Here is a 20,000-nt window from a genome sequence, read left to right as displayed (position 1 = left end):
ACATCACAGGTAGGGGAGAGATCCACATCACAGGTAGGGGAGAGATCCACATCACAGGTAGGGGAGAGATCCACATCCACATCACAGGTAGGGGAGAGATCCACATCACAGGTAGGGGAGAGATCCACATCACAGGTAGGGGAGAGATCCACATCACAGGTAGGGGAGAGATCCACATCACAGGTAGGGGAGAGATCCACATCACAGGTAGGGGAGAGGGTAGAGGATGCTATGCACACTGGCTGCTGAGGATGGCTGCTGCTACATACAAAGGATTAGTTCACACGAGTGGAACTGCATCGCCAGGAATTTCAAAGGCTCCCCTTTATCACGAAAGCATTGACCAGAAAACCTGGGCTGGGTAGAAGGGTTTGTTCTAAGTTTTGTTTTGTAATTATAAAATCACAACAGCATGCAACTTGATGGATGTCCCCGCATTCCGTGCGTTGTTTTGGATTGATCTCGTTTTAACGAAGGGTTCCACCTTAACGGCCGCGAACCAAGACCGCTCTGTTGTGTGACGCTGTTGCGTTCAGGTGTTATGCAAGCACTCATCGTCCTCCTCCGCTCCCACACACTCTCTCCTTGACCCCTGTAGCCCTGATGTACACCTGAGTTCAGCCAGCCAGTCAGTGGGCGTTTTGTTTTTTTTAAATGGATCTGAGTGTTCGTCCCGCTCACGCTCTGCCTGGCGGTCGTGCCTACGGCTCTGAGGGTATGCTGTTCCCTGGTCAGGTGGCTGACCGATGCGAGCGTGGGGGTTAACCACATGACGTCGCCTCGTACAATTAATCATCATGGCCACGGCTCCGGCACCAAGTGATCGGTCGAACTAAAAGCCTTTTAGCAAGAGGGGGAGGGGGGGGGGGGGGGAGATAGAGAGAGAGAGGGGGGGGGGGGGGGGGGTGGGGGGAGAGGGAGAGAGGGATGGAGGAGCAAGAAAGAGGTAGAGATGGAGGGGGAGGGAGAGAAAGAGGTAGAGATGGAGGGGGAGGGAGAGAAAGAGAGAAAGGTAGAGAGCTAGAGAGAGAAAGGGGGGAAAAGAAAGAGACAGAGGGGAAGGGCGAGAGAGATAGAGAAAAAGAAAGGTAGAGAGAGAGAGAGGGAGAGAGAGAGTAAGGTAGAGAGAGAGAGAGAGAGAGAGAGAGAGTAAGGTAGAGAGAGAGGGAGAGAGAGAGAGAGAGAGAGAGTAAGGTAGAGAGAGAGGGAGAGAGAGAGAAAGGAAGAGGGCGCGAGAGAGAGAGAGAGAGAGTGGGCCGGTTGACGCCAGCAGATGGCCCGTGCCTCGCTGATCGCCACGGGGGAGGCCCCCGGAGGATCTCTCACCTGCAAACACTCCCACTGCTTTTAATATAGCGCTCAGATGAGGCGACAGAGAGCACGCTGCGTGTGATCACTGAATCCGTCGCCACGTCCCTCGGTCCGCCGCCACATGGGGTGGTTATGTGTACACTCACCCCTTTTGTCCGTTATAATCCTCAACCCGCTCCCATTACAGGCCTCGGACCAGCTCAGTAGGATATTTGTCGGCCCTGAGGCAGGTTTAAGGACAGCAAATGGGCCATAAATAGGAAACTCATGGAAGTGGTTAGGGTGTCGGATTCCCTAGCCTGGGTTAGAACCCCAACGCCTGCAGTCTGCCTGTAGGCAACCTCGAGCGAGATGCTTTCATTCTTTACCTGCTCATTAACGACAGTAAAAAAATAAAAGGCGCTATGGATAAAAGCATCTGCTGCTAGATGACAGAATGGTAGATGATCATGTGATACAACATGAGCATGATTCTGCCCGTAAAGACCAACGAAGCACCCTCCCTCCCTCCCTCCCCATCGCAGGCAAGTGGTTCAACTACGGCATCATCTTCCTGGTGCTCATCCTGGACCTGAACATGTGGAAGAACCAGATCTTCTACAAGCCCTACGAGTACGGCCAGTACGTGGGCCCCGGGGAGAAGATCTACACGGTGGAGGAGCCCGAGACGCTGGCCAGCTTCAACCGCAGCACGCTCACCTACGCCTGGCGCTCGGGCAACACCGACCCGGCCACCAACCAGACGTACGTGACGCGCGACATGTTCCTCCACAGCCGCTACACCGGCGCCAGCCTGGACGTCAAGTGCCTGGCCTTCGTGCCCAGCCTGGCCGCCTTCGCCCTCTTCGGCTTCTTCGTGTGGCTGCTGGGCCGCTTCCAGGACAGCGAGACCATCCCGCAGAGCCAGGACCAGAACTACGAGCGGATCAAGAGGAAGTCCCCGTCCGAGTACAGCAAGGAGATGGGCGTGACGCCGGAGGAGGTGCCCGTGACCGCGGGCGACGGGCTGAGGAAGGCCGGCACGCCCATGCTGCTGTCGGTGGACGGGTGCCACTTCGGCGGCGCCAGTCCCTCCACCAACTCGGCCTCGCTGGTCTCCGTGGAGACCACCCAGACGTCGGTGGATCACCCGAGCGTGGTGGTCGACAGCCCCGTGGGGGGCGAACCGGGGGGGTCCCTGGACGCCCTGGAAGCCCCGTCGGCGTGAGTTCTCGAGAGAAGAGCCGGGTCGGAAGACTTTGATTTCGATAGCGAGGTAAGGGCAATGGGGTTCTTGCGGGGGCTTTTTGGATCCTAGGGTAGAACCGGGATGAACGCGGGGCCGGGGGTAAGTGTGACGACGGCGATGGAGCCGACCTGCACCCATAAAGGTCTAAATAAACGTGGGCAGAGCCAATGAGGACACGCTTCCACTCCCCCCCCCGAATAACGAAGAAAGTCTTCATGTGTAACGATCCCCACTGACAACCAATCGCTTAGTGGATTTTCTACTTTTTTAATAAAAACAAGTCTTTTTAAAACTTCTTACAAACAATAATTGCGATAACATACATATTTTCAATAGGTAAAAGCATCGACAACAGAAAACTCAGATAGAAAACCTTGATTGACATGGTGCTTGCTCCATTTTAGGATTTCATAAATGCGATTTGTTAAAATATAACTATTTTGTGCCTATGCCAGAGAAGCATTTCCATAGTGGTGGTCTGAGCGTACCAGACCATTATTACAACACCAGTGCCTTGATATTTCATGAAGAAAGACAAAAAAACATACACAACAACAAAAACAACATAACCTGACCATCTTATATTGTCATAGCCAGAATAACGGTGTGTGTGTGTGTGTGTGTGTGTGTGTGTGTGTGTGTGTGTGTGTGTGTGTGTGTGTGTGTGTGTGTGTGTGTGTGTGTGTGTGTGTGTGTGTGTGTGTGTGTGTGTGTGTTTGGGTTTATTTTTCTTATTTTACATGGACAACGGTTACCTCATCGGAACGTTATTATTTAATTTACGATATTGACATCAACTGATGTCTTGCTCTCTCCTCTTCTCTGTTCCCCTCTGGTTCTAACGACATGGCGAGGACCACCTGTGTAAACTGAGTGGTGCCTGTATTTATATTGTCAGTCGGAGCGATAATAACCAGCCGTCTGTAATTAACAAACAAACTGTGTCATGATTGCTTGTGTGGCGCAATGACGTTGTGTTTCTCGGCACCGCGTTGGCTGCCATCGTTGGAAAGAAGGCTCGAAGGCTCAGGATTTTCCAATCACCCAAAAGCAGAAACTTCAGTTTTGGTTGTAAACCAACCGCATTTAAACATTTGATCCGATTTATTTGTTTGTTTGCTCTGCGGTTCAAATGTGGTGTCTTTCATTGCTGAACATTTAAATGTAAAAAAAAACAATCCTGCTGCATGGAACCAGATTTATTTTATGTCAAAGAAATGTCACGTTAGCTTTGTACCCTGGCTATCGCTATGCTACCTGTTAGCATCAGTAATATGCCAGAGTCGCCGTTTAAAGAGGTCAAATATAGATTTAGTATTTTGCGAAAAACCAAAATTGTGTCGTCTTTGAATTTAATGTATTTCACTTTTTTGGTTCATCGGTAATGTGGGCCTTTTTGTGTTTATGTGTGTCTGCATATCAGTGTGTGTGTGTGTGAATATCTGTGTGTGTGTGTCGATGTAACCATAGTTTTGCTTGGTGTTCTGGACTCAACCGTCACACGTGTTTGTGTGTGAGTGTGAGTGTTTTCGTGAAGAGGTCAGCTTGTTAAGCGCCATGGCAGCGGTCTTTCCTTCTGTAATCATCCCATTACACCTCGCAGGTCACAAAAGTCATTACCACGCTAGCGTGTGCTGCTTTACTGGTTCATTTCGGTGATTGCTTTGTGAGATTACAGCGGATATGGAACAGGCCAACCCAAACGAATAAGCGACTCGGTGATTAGGAGGAGGATATTAAGGATATTGTGATGTTTTTTGCTTTATTGTATTGTTAATTAAAAAAGGTTTCCCCCTCGCTCTGGTGATCTTTATCATTTCAGTTACTATCATCACTCACTGCAAACACGACCGCACATCCAAGTGAGGAAGCCAAGTCCTCGGCTACAAATAACACCACATAAATAGAACGAAAACAGGTTATATCGATGTGACATCGAGTACCGTGAAGGTGTTTTTTTTAAATGCACATATCCTCAACTCTTGACCCGAAGCGTAGTTCGGAAAGTTCGAGTTAACGTTTCATTTTTTCTATATGCTAAGAATACAGTTGCCAGGCAACTGCACGGCTTTGTGCAGCTGCCAACCTAATTAATATGGATGATACAGAGGGTAACGATACTATCTACGCAAGGACACGCGCATGTGTTCCCTGCACCCAGAGGACGCTGAGAACACCCATCGCTAGGGCACCTGTGTCCGGTTATTTTATGTCAGCTACAACAAATATTATCTTACATTATTAAATTTTACTATCTACTTCCACGACTCGTATTGTGTATGTTAATGTTGTCCTGTATACTTTTTGCATTTTCTTATTCTTTTGATTCAATTCAGATGTTTGACTGCTATTGTCCGTACGACACCCTCATTTACCATCTGAGATTAATAAAGTCTTATCTTGTCTTATCTTTAAAATTGCAGGAGAATAAAATGTGCGAGGCCTAGATCTGTTCAATTAAATCAAGTGGCAGAAACACAAGTCGAAGACCCATGGACTTACTGTCAGGATGACAGCAAGAGTTGATCGCTACTTGGGGTGATGTGTCTTTTAAAACTTGTAGTGTGTACCGAACTCTTTGCCTCTCTGTAAGCAGTGAGCCCAGTATTAGTTTGATACACTTTTAAAATTGACTGCTACTGCCGAAACACACACACTTACCCACGCACACACACACAGACACACACACACACACACACAATATTGATCATTAGCAGACTCAGAATCCATGCCCACCCACACACGTACACACATGCATTCAAGCATGCACACACACAGTCACACACACACAGACACACACACACACACACACACACACGATAACATGTGAATAGGTAGATAACAGCCGGTTCATTGTCCCGGGGGATGACCTCGGACCCAGCCTCAGACACCCTACCCCAAACGTTCAACCTTGGTGGTGAATCAATACAGACAAGGGTGTATAAACACACCAACCACCTGAGTGTATGTAACACCTGAAACATCCAACAATGAAGAACCACAAGCCCAGCTCAGAACTCCTTCGCGGCGCATCTCCTGGCTGGACCTCTGGTCCCCGTCCGAGGGCTGCCATTGGGCGGAGAGATGAGATATTGATTCTAGTCGCCGGGGAACCAAGCTGTAATTGAGAGAGCGCATCAAAGACTGAGCTTGGATATTGTTTGGAATGGCTGGGGCCCTGTGTGCCCATGTCGCGTGGCCTCCCTGGGGGTTGGTTCAACTTCTTCACAAAGGGTTGGGGGGGGGATCACAGACTACATGGGAGGGGAACAAAATGCCGTCTCCCGTCGAAGGACATTCTCTCACGGGAGCTATTTTCATCGGCCACTTCAAACAAAAGACTACACAGGTAGGAGACTACATCCTCCAATACGAATAGGAGACTACACCAGCTATTAGGTACTGAGACCATTCAATAGGAGACAAGATCAACCAAAAGGAGACTAGATCAACCAATAGGAGACTATATCAACCATAGGAGACAAGAACGTCCAATAGCATAGGAGGTCTTCCAATAGGAAAGGAGGTCTTCCAATAGGAGACAAGATCAACCAATAGGAGACTAGATTAAGCAATAGGAGACAAGGACGTCCAATAGGAGAGGAGGCCGTCCTATAGGAGACGAGATCAACCAATAGGAGACAAGATTAACCAATAGGAGACATGAAAATCCAATCGAAGAGGAGACCATCCAATAGGACATTAGATCCAACAATAGGGGACATGAACGTCCAAGCGCTCCCTCCCCCATGAGAAGAATACATCAGGTCCATCTCCTGGGGGGGGGGGGGGGGGGGCTCTGTGGAAACAAGACAAAGACCCCAGCTTCTTCTCATTCAGCCGTGTGAAGTTCAGCCAACATATCTTGCTCACTCTATCCCTCTCTTGCTCTCTCTCTCTCTCTATCCCTCTCTTTCTCTCTGTTTCTCTCTCCCTCTCTCTTTCCCTCTCTCTCTCCCTATCCCTCTCTCTCTCGCTCTCTCTCACTCCATCCCTCTTGCTCTCTCTCTCTCTCTCTCTCTCTCTCTCTCTCTCTCTCTCTCTCTCTCTCTCTCTAACCCTATCCCTCTCTCCCCATCCCTCTCTTGCTCTCACTCTATCCCTCTCTCTCTCCCTCCCTCCCGAGGCCAAAACCAAAGGCCAGCAATGATGTCTGTCGCCGTGGCAGCACCACAGGAAAAATGGAATTTCATCTTCCAATTCCTGGCACTGCACTCAGATGGAGCGAGGAGCACTCGAGCCTCAGAGCCGCCCCCCACAAACAGCCTCGCTCCCCCTCCGGAGCAGGGAACAGACCAAATGTGTTCAGCGCTCATGGGTCGGATCACGTTCTTTACTCAGATCAACCAATCAAGCACAGGCGTTTAAATGCTGAATGTTGCTGCATTGAGCAGCAATGTTCTGGTTTTTGTATTAAAATAAAAAAAAGTACATCCAAGAGTTACACGATCTGTGCATTGATGTGGACACGATCTCAATGGGAATGTTTTTCTGAGCAATTTTCCAGGATCTCATTTCTGGTTTTCATATGCTCACCTATAGAGTTTTAGAGATAGAGGAGAGCTGTGATTTAGAGATAGGTACGAGGATACTGACGTTTACATTATGAAACAGTGCTGCATATAGTGGAGGATTTCCCAAATCGAGTCAAGATACTTCTAGACCAGCATATTAACAAAATTCCTCATGAATATTTAAAGGTTCTGAGCTTCTGCTCGCTATGAGTTTTTCTCCATATTTCACACTTTTTCATACTTGATACATGCATATTTTAATACCGCAGAGAATTTCCCTGGGCCCTGGTGTCGTCAGCAGAACATTGGAAGGTTAGAGAAAAGTCATAATTATAGCCCTTCAACCACCATGCGTACCAGTGCAAATGCCAGTCGGTCATCCTGTGTGTGTTTGTGTGTGTGTGTGTGTGTGTGATGACGTTGACCTATGCTTCTACAGGGCCCTTGGTTTAAAAAACAACCGCAGACGGGCCTCTTTCGAGTAAAAAAATACTAAAACCCCACACACAACGTCATTAATATTGAATATAGGACAGGCAGCAAAGTAGCGCCGCCCCGCCCCCCCGCTGCTCCAGACATCTGTTGCTGCAGGTTTCGGCGCTGCCACGGAAAATTGGACATTTAGGAACCAGCTGGAGTCTGACGAGCCACCTCGACCCCCCCTGGGCCCCCAGTACACAGGTGCCCACTGGCCTCTTGCCACCGGCTCCTAGGAGCCACTGGACCTGGGCCGGGACAGATGGTGCCCTTGCCAGGCCGCCGAAGCAGCCCGGAGCAGCTTGGGTCCACGGTGCCATGCCCACCCGGCTCTGCTTGCTCGCTCGTAGCTCTCTCTCTCTCTCTCTCTCTCTCTCCTCCATCTCCTCATCCCTTCGCCTCATGTCACCCCAGCTCCTCTCCTTCCTTTACCCCATCCCAACTAAACCCTAACCCTAACCCATCACCTATCCATCTCTCTCTCTATCTTGCTCTCTCTCTCTCTCACTTTTTTGGTTCATCATGCCCAGCGATGCACGCATCGGAAACTTCCAGAGTTTGTGGGGGAGGCAGATTGAGCCGGAATATGATTGGGTTTAAATGACTCTGTGTGTTTGTTAATGGGAGTTTCTGGGGGGACATGAGGTACACCTCAGGGAAATACCGTTCTGCTGTTATCCCAGCTTTCCCCCGGTATACGCAATAGAAGAAGGATCGTTGTATACATCGTATCTGCACTGCTTGTCTATGCTACAGTTTCAAGGCACTAAAGTGGTATAATTTACTACCCTCTTATATGTTTTATTTCATATTGTGCATTGTCCTATCTAAAACTTAAAAAACAACATAACCAATCATATGAATTTTGAGCCAAACATGTATAAAGCAACAACACTTGGTAAAAAATGTGCACGGAACACGGAAGTAGACACTGCCTTATTTCAGCTTAAATGGCCACATTTGATAAGAAAGTCAATCCGTGGAAAAACACGAATCTCATTTTGATTAGAATGCGTTAATTACTCAATATAGATCACAGCTTTTGTCTAGATGCCTTGATGTCAATAACAGTCAATTATCCCCAAATAGTTTAAATGTGAACACTTCAAAACCCGATCCACCCAATGATTATAACTCCAGTTTCATCTGTGGCTTGTTGAGTCAATACACGGCGGTGTCAATCAATCCAACCCGTTCCTCAGTGCACTCAAGGCCAACGACTCGCTGCGCGTATCTTTTACATGCCGAATGGATCGTCTCCCAGCGAGGACTCATCCTCCCATTCTACTCATTAATTCTCAACAGATCACTCGCCATAATCACTATAGTTTTGGTATTAATTTCCCTGGGGTCCCTATATACAAACTCATTAGATGTCCAAGAGTGTGCACATTACGATTAAGTTGCAATAGGAATGCGAGATGTGTGATATTAAAGAAGGAATGGGGGCAACATGATGCAGCGATTTTTGGAGAGTGCAAAAAGTTGAACACTTATCTCGAGTGGTTCAACACTTATCTCGAGCGGTGGGAACACAACCGATGAAGGCTCTCTTTTAATGTAAATGGAAATACTTTATTTTCACAATTACACAATTACAAGCTTTTGGAAATAAATTAGAAAAAAGGAACAGAAAGCTACAGAGCACCACATAGAATATAGACAATATTGTTGTACGGGTGGCAACGGAAACTTACTCTGAACGGTCTAATTTATTATCGTTATTATTGAGAATTTTTTTATGTTTCAAAATCAGCAAAAATCATGACAAGACACAGAGCACAGTCATGCCAGTAATAGTAATATCTTACAGCGTCACGTTGCAGATGATGCAGAGTGGAGGGGAGAGAGAGAGAGGTGGTACGTAGACACTGGTCAGTGAGGCCAAACAAAGAGTGGGCTCGTGGGAAATGTAGTCCGTCATCTGTTCAGCATGAGAACGTGTTGACATTTGGTATAAAGAGGATTCAAGGTTGCACACCCAGGCTCAAGGAGAATCTGTAAACAAATCAAGGAGCGTTTTGTTTGACCCTATTAGCGGTACCAGGTGGCACGCGAGTCTCGCCATAAGGTGACGGAAAGACATGTGCTAACGGATAGAGAAAAAGTAAAAAGAGAACATAAAACAGTTTCAAAAGTCCACATGAAAAGCATTTAAAAGTCAAAAATTCTCGCGTCGATTTCGGATTTTGGCAAGCGTGAAACAATGTGACAAAGCTAAAGCAGGCAGGCTAAAACAAATGTTTCGAAATGATCTGCCGATATACAAAATAAAAACACATGAGGAGACACGTCGAAGCTGTTGTTCCCTTCTTCTGGTTTTACGCTCGGCCGTCCTACCGCTGCTCCGCCACTAGAGGCACATGGGATCCACTGAGCAACAGATATGTCCGTTCTGCAGAGGGCATGGAGAGGCCGGAGAGATGGGGAGAGAGGGAGGGAGAGAGAGGGGGAGAGAGAGAGATGTGGGGGGAGAGTGAGAGGAGAGGGAGAGGGAGAGGGAGAGGGAGATGGACAGGGAGAGAAAGAGGGACAGGGATAGGGAGAAGTTGAGAGTGAATATTCACAGAGACATTAACCTGAGGCACAACTCTTGCGGCGCTCCTTGCCTCAACATTTTAACGTGACATTTGCAATTGCCCCACCTCCCCCTCCCTTCCTTCCTTTCCCTCTCCCGGTGCCATTTTGTACAACATCAGAGCCAAAGCAGCCATACCCTACCAGGAATACAAATGTGAAAGGTCAAAATTTAGTTTTTTTTCTTTACCTCGGTTTCTTAACTGCTCCAATGACTCTCAAAGTACAAAATCACAGTTTCCATTTCCACTCCCCCCCCCCTCTGGACCCCTGCCAGCCAAGTTGTGCCTGCAGATAGGTCCGCTAAACTAGCAGGGTCAGTGGCAGGGAAGGAAATTTACCTTTCTTCATAAGGGCTTTTTTAACCTCCTTCTAATACGTTTAGGGGGCATTTTGGACAACTTCCAGAGCCAGAGTTTAAAACACTGAGAAATACTGTATTGTTACGATGTTGAAACTGGAGCCGCAGGGCAACACAAAACACACGTACCTTTTTATTTCAACATTTAATGGCCAGCCGGTCAGCCAAACTTCAAGGGTAATTCCACATTTTTCAAGCCCAAGTTAATTTCTGACCCTGGTCAGTGGGGGTCACTGGGGGCGAGGTGTGTGTGTGGTGCGAGGGAGGGGAGGGAGGGAGGGCGAGGGTGAGTCGTGTTGGTGGTGGGGTGTGTTTAGTCTTGGGGGGGGAGGGGGAGGGAGGGAGGGAGGGAGGGCTGGCGGGGGTGAGGTGTCCATGTGGTGTGTGTGTGGCGGTGTGTGTGTGTGGCGGTGTGCGTGCGGAGCTGAGGTGTGGGCTCTCACCTTGCACTGACAGAGGGTGCACTCGGTGCCGTGCTTGACCCAGGACGAGCCGCTGAAGCGCGGCACGCTGCTGTGCTCGTCCGTGCAGGTCTTGGTGATGTCGTTGCGGACCGAGTCGGCCTGGCAGGGCACCGTGACGCAGCGGGCGCAGCACTCGCCCTCGGCCACCGCCGTGAACTCACAGTCCACGGGAGGGCAGGACAGAGGCCAGCAGTCCACCTGCCCCTGCTGCAGGGGGGAGGGGGGGAGGGGAGGGAGGGGACAGCAAGGGGGGGAGGGAAGGGATGGGAGGATGGGAAGAGCGAGAGCGGGGGAGGGAGGGGAGAGAGAAAGGGAGAGAAGGAAGGGAGGAGGGAGGGAGGGAGGGAGGGAGGGAGGAGAGAAAGGAAGGGAGGAGGGATGGGACAGCACGAGGGGGGGGAGAGGGAGGGGAGAGAAAAAGGGAGGGTGGGAGGGGAGAGGGGAGGCAAAGGGAGAGTGGGAGTTTGAAGGAGAGAGAAAGAGTGGGAAGGAGGCAGTGGGGGAGAGAGATGCGGGAGGGTTGGAGGGGGAAAGGGAGGGAAAGGTAGGGGGCAAAGAGGAGAGAGCAAGAGGGTGGGAGAGAGAGAAAAATAGGAAGAGAGAGATAGAGAGATACAGGCACAGAGTGAGAGAGGGGAAGAAAGAGTGAGAGAGAAAGGGGGGGGGGGGTGGAGAGAGAAAGGGGGAGAAAACATCAGGTAAGCAAAAGGATACATGACTATACAGACAGACAAACATACACAGTAGATGGACGGATGGAAAGATGGTGGATAGCAGAACAAAAGTTGGAACATTTGTGAAGGGAGACTTTCGAAACTGGCACAGCCAAAGAAAGTCTTTGCATATGTAATCTTTCTTCCCTCTTGGAGATATTATTCACGGGCATTCATATACATATTTTCTCCTGACAGCGGGTAATTTTCCTGGTCGGACTGCCTCATCATACCTTCAGGGAGAAGGAAAGAAACAAGCGATGGAGACATTAAAATTCCTCTGGTAATGTAGGCAACTTCCCTCCTTCTTCCTTCATTGTCGACTGTACGATTTGGACAAGAAATGTAACAGTTATGGCGGCAGCGAAGCATTTCTGGCTTCAGTGAACTGTTCCCGCCCATCAGATATTCAACATCTAAAACTCTCTACCGTGAGGTTCCCCCTGTTTTTATTTCACAATGCACACAGGCTGTACCGTTCTGTGTTCGCGTTGACGTGACCTCTTGCTGTTCAGCCACCTTGTTTGGTGAAGTGTATTCATTAAATGTTACGTAACGAAAATATGAGGGTGGTCAAGGGGACTGATTGACAGCCTTTCTGCTCAACCCCGCTGACGGGTTTGCTTCGTCGTCGTAATTATCTTAATATCTACAATTAGCTCATTAATTCACCGCCTCTGTTAACAAAACAAGGTTGAAACTGACACGAACCTTGACGCCTACAGCCTCGGGGTACGTGCTTGAATATAGTGTGCTTTGCCGAATGCCACACGCTTTCAGTTCCATGGCACGTGACACACCAAGTCTGTACTATATCGAACAAGTTAACATTCTTCCGTCCATTACTGCCATCAGAAAGACAGGACATTCAAAGGTGTACTAAATGGACTGCCTTTATATGGCGCTTTTAGCCAAAGGGGGCAAACAGTGGCAGGGTTAAAAGAGTGTCACGGACGCTGTTTACTTGCAATTGATGAAGTGTTTACTGCACTTCTACGGGTGATTGTTTGTCTGGCAGTCTTCGCCTGGTGTGAAGCAGCCACTTCAACTCTGCTACCCTTCTTTTCACAGCTGGTGTGACGGAGCTCACACCCTCTCTCCCCGTAGCGAGAGACATCACGCCGGCCGACAGCTATGTGAACATACGATCGCAACTCGTCCGCTTAGACGAAACGTCAGGCAAGGAATACTCGACTGAAATCTGCCGTCTAATGCAAAGCTTATGTAACAAGATGAATGTCAACATATGCAGTCAAATACATATTGACTGTCTCGCACGCACGCACGCACGCACGCACGCACGCACGCACGCACACGCACACGCACACGCACACACACACACACACACACACACACACACACACACACACATCTGGCATTGGCAATCTGGAAGCCACACACATTCATGAATTCATGAGTATGTGTGCCTTGAAATACGACACAAAAAACATTCATAATCCTACACCCACCTAAACACACCTACACACACACCCACACACATAAACACACACAGAGCAAGCATCCCACTGGGGGTATTTAATATCACAGAAAATCGTCTAGGTCAGCATTTCAGAAGAGTCGTAGTAAATTAGGAGGGCAGTGAAATACAGACACACACACACAGTGCTGTTACTCACTGTTACATCCTAGTGGGTAAACATTTAAACCCCCCCCCCCCCTCCGTATGGCGGGGATAGTTCAGTTACAAGGAATACCAATACAGTTTAAGAAAGTATCTTTAAAGGGATTGTTTGGCACAGACCTCTTTCAAGGTTTGTGCCCCACTATAAGATACTAAGAAAAACAGGGGCTGTTTGAAAGCACACAGAAGATCCGATTCAGAATCCCCGAGTCATTGTGAAGGTTGGGCCTGCAGAGGGCTTTCCATCCAAACATTCTAGAACCAGCACCGGAGCCGTGAACCGACATCGGTTCTGCCGAGTGTGAAAGCATTCAAGGTTCATTTCCCACTCCTGTCACACTGGCAGTGCACCTCCACCGCACAAAACCATTCTTCTCCCCTGCATGCTGGAGTGCTGCTCTTCGCTCACTGTGTGTGAGCGTGTGTGTGTGTATGTGTGTGTGTGTGTGTGTGTGTGTGTGTGGATGTCTGCTTGTGTGTGCGGCTGTGCGCGTGCGTTTTTGTGTGTGTGTGCGTGTTTGCGTGTGCGCACTGGTGCATGTGTGTTTGTGTGTGTGTGTCTGTGTGCGTGTGTGCATGTGCGTTTGTGCATGCATGTCACAACCTCTCTGAGTGCTACACCGCTGCGACAGCCTTGACCGCGTCCTTGGGCTCCTGCTGTTGTTGACATGTATCCATGCCAACAACAGCCTGAACCCAGCCACCGAGAACCATGGCTTCAGTGGGAGAGGATCACAGCCTCAGTTAGAGAAGCGCAGCCTCAGTCAGGGACAGAGAGAGAGAGAGAGAGAGAGAGAGAGAGAGAGAGAGAGAGAGAGAAAAAAAAGAGAGGGGGGAGAGAGAGAGAGAGAGAGAGAGAGAGAGAGAGAGAGAGAGAGAGAGAGAAAAAAAGAGAGGGGGGAGAGAGAGAGAGAGAGAGAGGGAGAGAGAGAGAGAGAGAGAGAGAGAGAGAGAGAGAGAGAGAGAGAGAGAGAGAGAGAGAAAAAAAGAGAGGGGGGAGAGAGAGAGAGAGAGGGAGAGGGAGAGAGAGAGAGAGAGAGAGAGAGAGAGAGAGAGAGAGAGAGAGAGAGAGAGAGAGAGAGAGAGAGAGAGAGAACTACAGCCTTTGTCATAGAACCCCTGCCTCAAGAAGGGAGAGCTCTAGAGCCTGAAAAAGGGATAGAGAACCACAGCCTCAAAAAGGGAGAGAACCACAGCCTCAGTCATAGAGAACGACAGCCTCAGGGACTCAGAGCTATTTTGGACTAATGGGTTTCCTGTCAATATTTACTCTAATTCAATTTCACTAATGGTTCACTATTTACTTATCAATAATTACTAATATGAATCTGTATTTATTAATGTACTCTCATCATTTAATTATTCATAGACAGTATAATCTGTCATTCTGACATTTTGGAAAACATCTTGTCAACAATCATGCTCACCAGAAAGTTGAAATTGAGCCACACCATTGATTCCACTGGCTCGCGAGTTCAATATTTACTCAGTACCCCATTTAGTATCCTGTAGACATCCCCTAAACTGAGATTAGGGTGCCAGGGTACAGCGAGTCGATTCTTAAGGGTCCATATTGCCCTGCCTTCAGCAATACAATCAAGTCATGGGCAGAACCAGCTGCTGGGGTCTGATTCTGGCCTTATTCGGACTACTTCAGCCATGAAACCACCGTTCACTATTGCTGCAATATATAGTATATATTCACTAATGGAGAGCTGGAGAGCTGTGACACGCCTGTCCACAGCACCATTACAGTTTGTCTGCATGGGGAAAGAAGGGGGGAAGGAGGGAGAGAGAGAGAGAGAGAGAGAGAGAGAGAGAGAGAGAGAGAGAGAGAGAGAGAGAGAGAGAGAGAGAGAGAGATTGAGAGAGAGAGAGAGAGAGAGAGAGAGAGAGAGAGAGAGAGAGAGGGAAAGAGAGAGAGAGAGAGATAGAGAGGGGGGAAAGAGGGAAAGACAAAGCGACGTAGGCCTTTCTAGCGTAACAAAAAAACTAAATCAAAGTGTAATGTGGCTTTGAAGAATCACCCGTGGCCGTGACGAGGCGTATTTGTCAGCTGACCGGTCGCCCACCTCAGAAACCAACGAGTGTGTCGGTGCGGTCCGAGCGGGGCGAGGCAGCAAGAGGTAACGCGCGTGACATTTGCAATTTAATAAACATATTGCCCCCTGCTAGGGGTGTCTGAGGGGGCAGCGTCCCGGGCAGGATATTGCAGTGCTGCTGTCAGATTTCTGCAGTTAACACCCGTTTAAAGAAACAAGGAGGGGGGATGTCTGTAGTCAGAGCAGCAGGAGCGAGCATGGGGGAAAGGTCAGACCCTCAGAGTGGAGGGAAAAACAAACATGGCGGGGGCCTGTTTAATGCCGGGGAATAGCAACAACACTATCATTGTATTTGTTAGGGAGCGACGGGCTGCTGCTCGCGGGCGCCACCGGAATACTTTGAAAACACGGGCATAAAACAAGAGGATAAAAATATTCATGTGCGAATGTGCATGTGCATGCACGCGCACAAGCATGAACAGGCATACACAAACACGTTAACACACACACACACACACACACACACACACACACACACACACACACACACACACACACACACACACACACACACACACACACACACACACACACACACACACACACACACACACACACACAGAACCTTTCTTCTGAAACATTTCCTTGCAATGACATCACTTTGCTTTGCTGTTGCTGTCCTCTCTGGGAGGCTCTGCGTTCCTACAGAATGCTGTCTCTGTCCTTCATTCAATCGCTATCTCGGATCTCACATTCTTTTGTCCCCGGCTCCTGTCTTTCAAAACCAATAACATCGAATAGATTTGAAACGGTCACTGTTTTCGGATCCTTCCTCGGAAGCCAAACACTTGGATCCTCAGCAATGTCACTAATCGTGTTAGAACACAACAGTTCAGTTAAATGGCAATACCACATCGTGTGCACTGTATCACAGAAAGACATGAAAATAATCGATGCTACAGCCCTGGCCAGGCCAGGAGCTCAGCTCATTCCCTCTAAGCCTCTCTCACATCTCTCCACAAACACTGACCAGGTCTACAATGTACCGGTTTCAGGGCCACTGCTTCTAAGAGTTTGATTATATAGAAGCCGGAAGCGGCACACTGCTCAAAACAACCACACAGTTAATGTCTGTGATTGTAATCCTTGTCTGCATGGTTTGAATGCCAGACCGTTTTGGCGGTAATCTTCGTGAACCTTGTTTCAGTTAATGCTGATGTGAGTCTCTGAAGATAGTGGTTTTGTAATGGGAATGCTGCATGAATACCCTTGGTGGTAAACACTATTGGTCTTACAATTTGCTGCATCTATATCAGAAGGGGATTCATTCTTCGTTAAATGTGGAGAAGCCTCATCTGCTTCCTGTCGATGTAGAATTTGCCCTGGGCTTCGCTTCCTGGTTATATTGGCAGCGCAATGGAAGTGAATGTTCTAGTCAAGCTGTCTCTCTGCCATTTCGAAGTAATGCAAGCCAATTCAATGGTTCTTTAAACACATCCACGGTTGGACATGCCTGCAGACGCTCAGGATTTGTTCAGGCTCTTTGACGTGATTGGTCAATAGAATGAGAACAACCGACCTCAGCTCGTTGAAGGAAGACAAATGATGGGGAAATTAATCAAGTGTAAATGTAACATTAATCAGATTACGTATTGAGAGTTTAACCAAAATTGTTCTTATACTTGCAAACGTACATATCCCACTGTAATGGCTTGAATAAACTCTCCTTCCTGACAAATCAAAAGCAATCAGAAGCTCCTTTCTGATATAACTGCTATTTAATCATGTTTTAACCAAATTTTAACGCAGTACAGTACCAAACACAATAACCGAACTGGATTTTTTTTCAAAATACGCTGATAAATTTAGACAACATTGCATGTATTTACGTTCATCAAGCAGAGAAGAAGAGAGAAGAAGCAAATGAGATGGCAATTACAGAGAAAATTCAAAAAGGCTTTTCTATGTATACACCATCCGCTCCCATCTTCCTAGATAAGCAGGCAATTCGATGAGATATCACCTAGTAGGACCATACCACTGCAGTAAGACCCAATGCAACGCTCCTGCTTTGTCAGAATGTCAAGGGAACATAGAATTGTCCCGTAGCCAGTATCGCATCTTCCAATAATTCTACAGTGCTCTACCTATTTAAATAGTGCCTCACTTAAAATAATATTAATTAAAAATATTGTTCATATTCTACTGTTTGTATACATCACAGTAATTACAAAGTTTAACACCGATCAATAACGACTCAGAATATAATAATTCCTTTTAATCTAAAACTTTTAAATAAAATTAAACAACCGAATGGAATAACCACCACCCTGACCTTGAACAAGAGGCTTGAACCAGAGGCTCAAGGTCAGGGTTCAAGGTCCAAGTCAATCTAGCCAATGGTGAGCCGGTTCAAGGTCTGGTGGTGGTGGTGATTCTAGCCAATTGTTGGCGGGTCAAGGTCAGGTGTTGGTGATTCTAGCCAATGGGGAAGCGGTTCAAGGTCAGGTGGTAGTTATACTAGCCAATGGTTAGGCGGGTTCAATCTCAGGAGGTTGTGGTTCTAGCCAATGGTGCGGGGCGGCAGATCGAAGTTAGTGATGGGTCGTTTGCGACCGAATCAGTTCGAAGGAAACGACTCTTTAACCTACCCGTTTCCACTTTTCAGTTCTCTCTCGTTCGTCAATGTCGTTCTTTCTCCCCGACTCGACTCCCACTCGCTGACTCGCTGTTCACAGTGTTAAGTTAGCGAGAGTGGTGAAGAGGGACTGGCCTGGGCAACAACATCCCGAATCCGAACATGAACTCCTCAGCTGAAAATAACTTGATTGTAGTGTTGTGTGTTTATCGATGACCGTTTGCACGATTGTTTGAGGAGCTGGGTCTGACTGACTCAGCCTGAGAACCGTGCATTCCATGATTCGCCGCTAACGGACACGCAACTGAACGAAACGAACGAACGAACAAACGATCCCGAACGATTTTTCTTGTCGAATTGATCGAAAAGTTCGCAGAGAAGGAAATAATAATGAGATCCATGGCTAATAGAAGGCCCTCTTACCAGACACTGGCACTGCTGACAGCTGTCCACCCAGGTGTCCCCGCTGCCGTAGGTGAGCACGCCGTTCTGGTGCAGGCACTGACTGCTGCGCCGCGGGTCGCACATCGGGACAGCAGAAGAGGTCGGCGCCGGGGTTGTCGCAGTCGCACACCATCCTGCGGCACATCACCTGGCCCGGCCTGAGCACGCGCACGCACACAGACGCACACACAGGTGCACACACAAACACGCATGCACACATGCACGCACACATACACGCACGCACGCACGTACGTACACACAAACATACACACACACACAACAAGTACAGACATACATACATGTACCACACACACACACACACACACACACACACACACACACACACACACACACACACACACACACACACAACACACACACACACACACACACACACACACACACACAACCAGACAGCAAGAGAAAAGGTAGGTTAAAGGTACACTCAGGAACAGACAATCAGATACACATACACTCTTACACACACTTTAACACAAGAGACACACGCAGAGCGACAAACAGTGAGTGCAACAGTGTGCCTTTGGAAGACATGTTATTAGGCGATGCTGCAGGCTGTGTAAGGTGAATCCAGCTCATGACCTTCCATACCTCCCAAGCTTCTCTCGCTCAGCATACATCGCACACCAAAACCCTACCTCTCTCTCAATCGACCATACCTCACATGCTGATACCCTACCTCACTACCTCTCTCTTGTTATTTAAGGCAAAACAATTCTGCAGAGTCTAGAACTTTCATAAATCGCAGTTTGTGGTTCAGCCATTTCACAAACCATAAGAAAAGTAAAAATGCAAATTAATCAATTAAACGAAAAAATCGACCAGCACTACTACCTCACATGCTCATTCCCTACCCCCCCCCCCCCCCCCTCTCTCTCTCTCTCTCTCCTCTCTCTCTCTCTCTCTCTCTCTCTCTCTCTCTCTCTCACACTCTTTCCATACCTCACAGGCTCATACCCTACCTCCCTCCCCTCTTTCTCCCTCTCTCTATGTATATATATATATAATATATATATATATATATACACAAAACAATTATACTAATGCTAGATTCAATCAATCCGGTGCAGCTGAGACTCCAAATCACGTGACACCCACATGTTTGTCTCCTGACCTTGGCTCCAACCGTCTCGTCTCTCCCTCTAATATCCAGCCGTGTCCCCCACCCCCACCCCCACCCCCAACCCTCCATTCTCAATTAAAAAACAATAACATGTTACCTCGGTGCTCGATGCGACCGCTCGGAGCGGCTCATTTCAAACCGTCCGCTCTTCAATCTCTCAAATCAATTAAAATGACTCATTTAATTAAGAGGGACCTCTTTTTTTTTCCGCTCCTTTTTCGATAAAAAAAACATGCTGCTTGAATAATATGCTGCTTGATCGTTCGCCACCGATACTAATCTACTGTAATTAAGTTTCAGCTGCGGCCGCGTGTTCGCCGTACCGTGCTGCAACCAAACACTGAATTACCGGGCCTGGCTGGACCGTGACCCCGGGATTCGTACGGGGGAAGATATGCGCGGGCGGCTCTGTTGTTGTTTCCAGACAACACCTCAGAAACATGACAAG

At 48.1% G+C, this 20,000-nt stretch overlaps 2 protein-coding genes across 2 annotated transcripts in view; one reads left to right on the top strand and one right to left on the bottom strand.

Annotated features, from left to right (window-relative positions):
• Positions 1-4,336, top strand: part of tmem117 (transmembrane protein 117) — a 40,180-nt gene extending 35,844 nt beyond the window's left edge. Inside the window, 1 exon segment of the mRNA XM_060060402.1 lies at positions 1,836-4,336. Coding sequence (XP_059916385.1) covers positions 1,836-2,518 — 683 coding nt within the window. The 3' untranslated portion in view covers positions 2,519-4,336.
• Positions 4,337-9,083: 4,747 nt separating this feature from the next.
• LOC132464173 (protein kinase C-binding protein NELL2-like) lies at positions 9,084-18,583 on the bottom strand. The gene is made up of 3 exons (XM_060060401.1): positions 18,391-18,583; positions 10,912-11,139; positions 9,084-9,925 (listed from the first exon to the last, which is right to left on the bottom strand). Exons 1-3 carry the CDS (start codon positions 18,493-18,495, stop codon positions 9,884-9,886), a joined length of 375 nt encoding a protein of 124 aa, XP_059916384.1. The 5' UTR covers positions 18,496-18,583; the 3' UTR covers positions 9,084-9,883.
• Between the last annotated feature and the right edge of the window lie 1,417 nt (positions 18,584-20,000).

Source organism: Gadus macrocephalus, chromosome 9, assembly GCF_031168955.1.
Source record: "Gadus macrocephalus chromosome 9, ASM3116895v1".
In the NCBI taxonomy this organism is placed as follows: Eukaryota; Metazoa; Chordata; class Actinopteri; order Gadiformes; family Gadidae; genus Gadus; species Gadus macrocephalus.
This window is presented reverse-complemented; position numbering and strand designations above follow the sequence as displayed.

What these genes read in the sequence shown, in the direction of transcription:
- LOC132464173 (XM_060060401.1), bottom strand. Translation starts at nt 18,495, where the DNA reads ATGTGCGACCCGCGGCGCAGCAGTCAGTGCCTGCACCAGAACGGCGTG. An exon ending in GTCAGCAGTGCCAGTGTCTG is followed by an intron (nt 11,140 to 18,390) that starts GTAAGAGGGCCT and finishes TCCCCCCTGCAG; the next exon opens with CAGGGGCAGGTGGACTGCTG. An exon ending in GCACCCTCTGTCAGTGCAAG is followed by an intron (nt 9,926 to 10,911) that starts GTGAGAGCCCAC and finishes TGCCCTCTGCAG; the next exon opens with AACGGACATATCTGTTGCTC.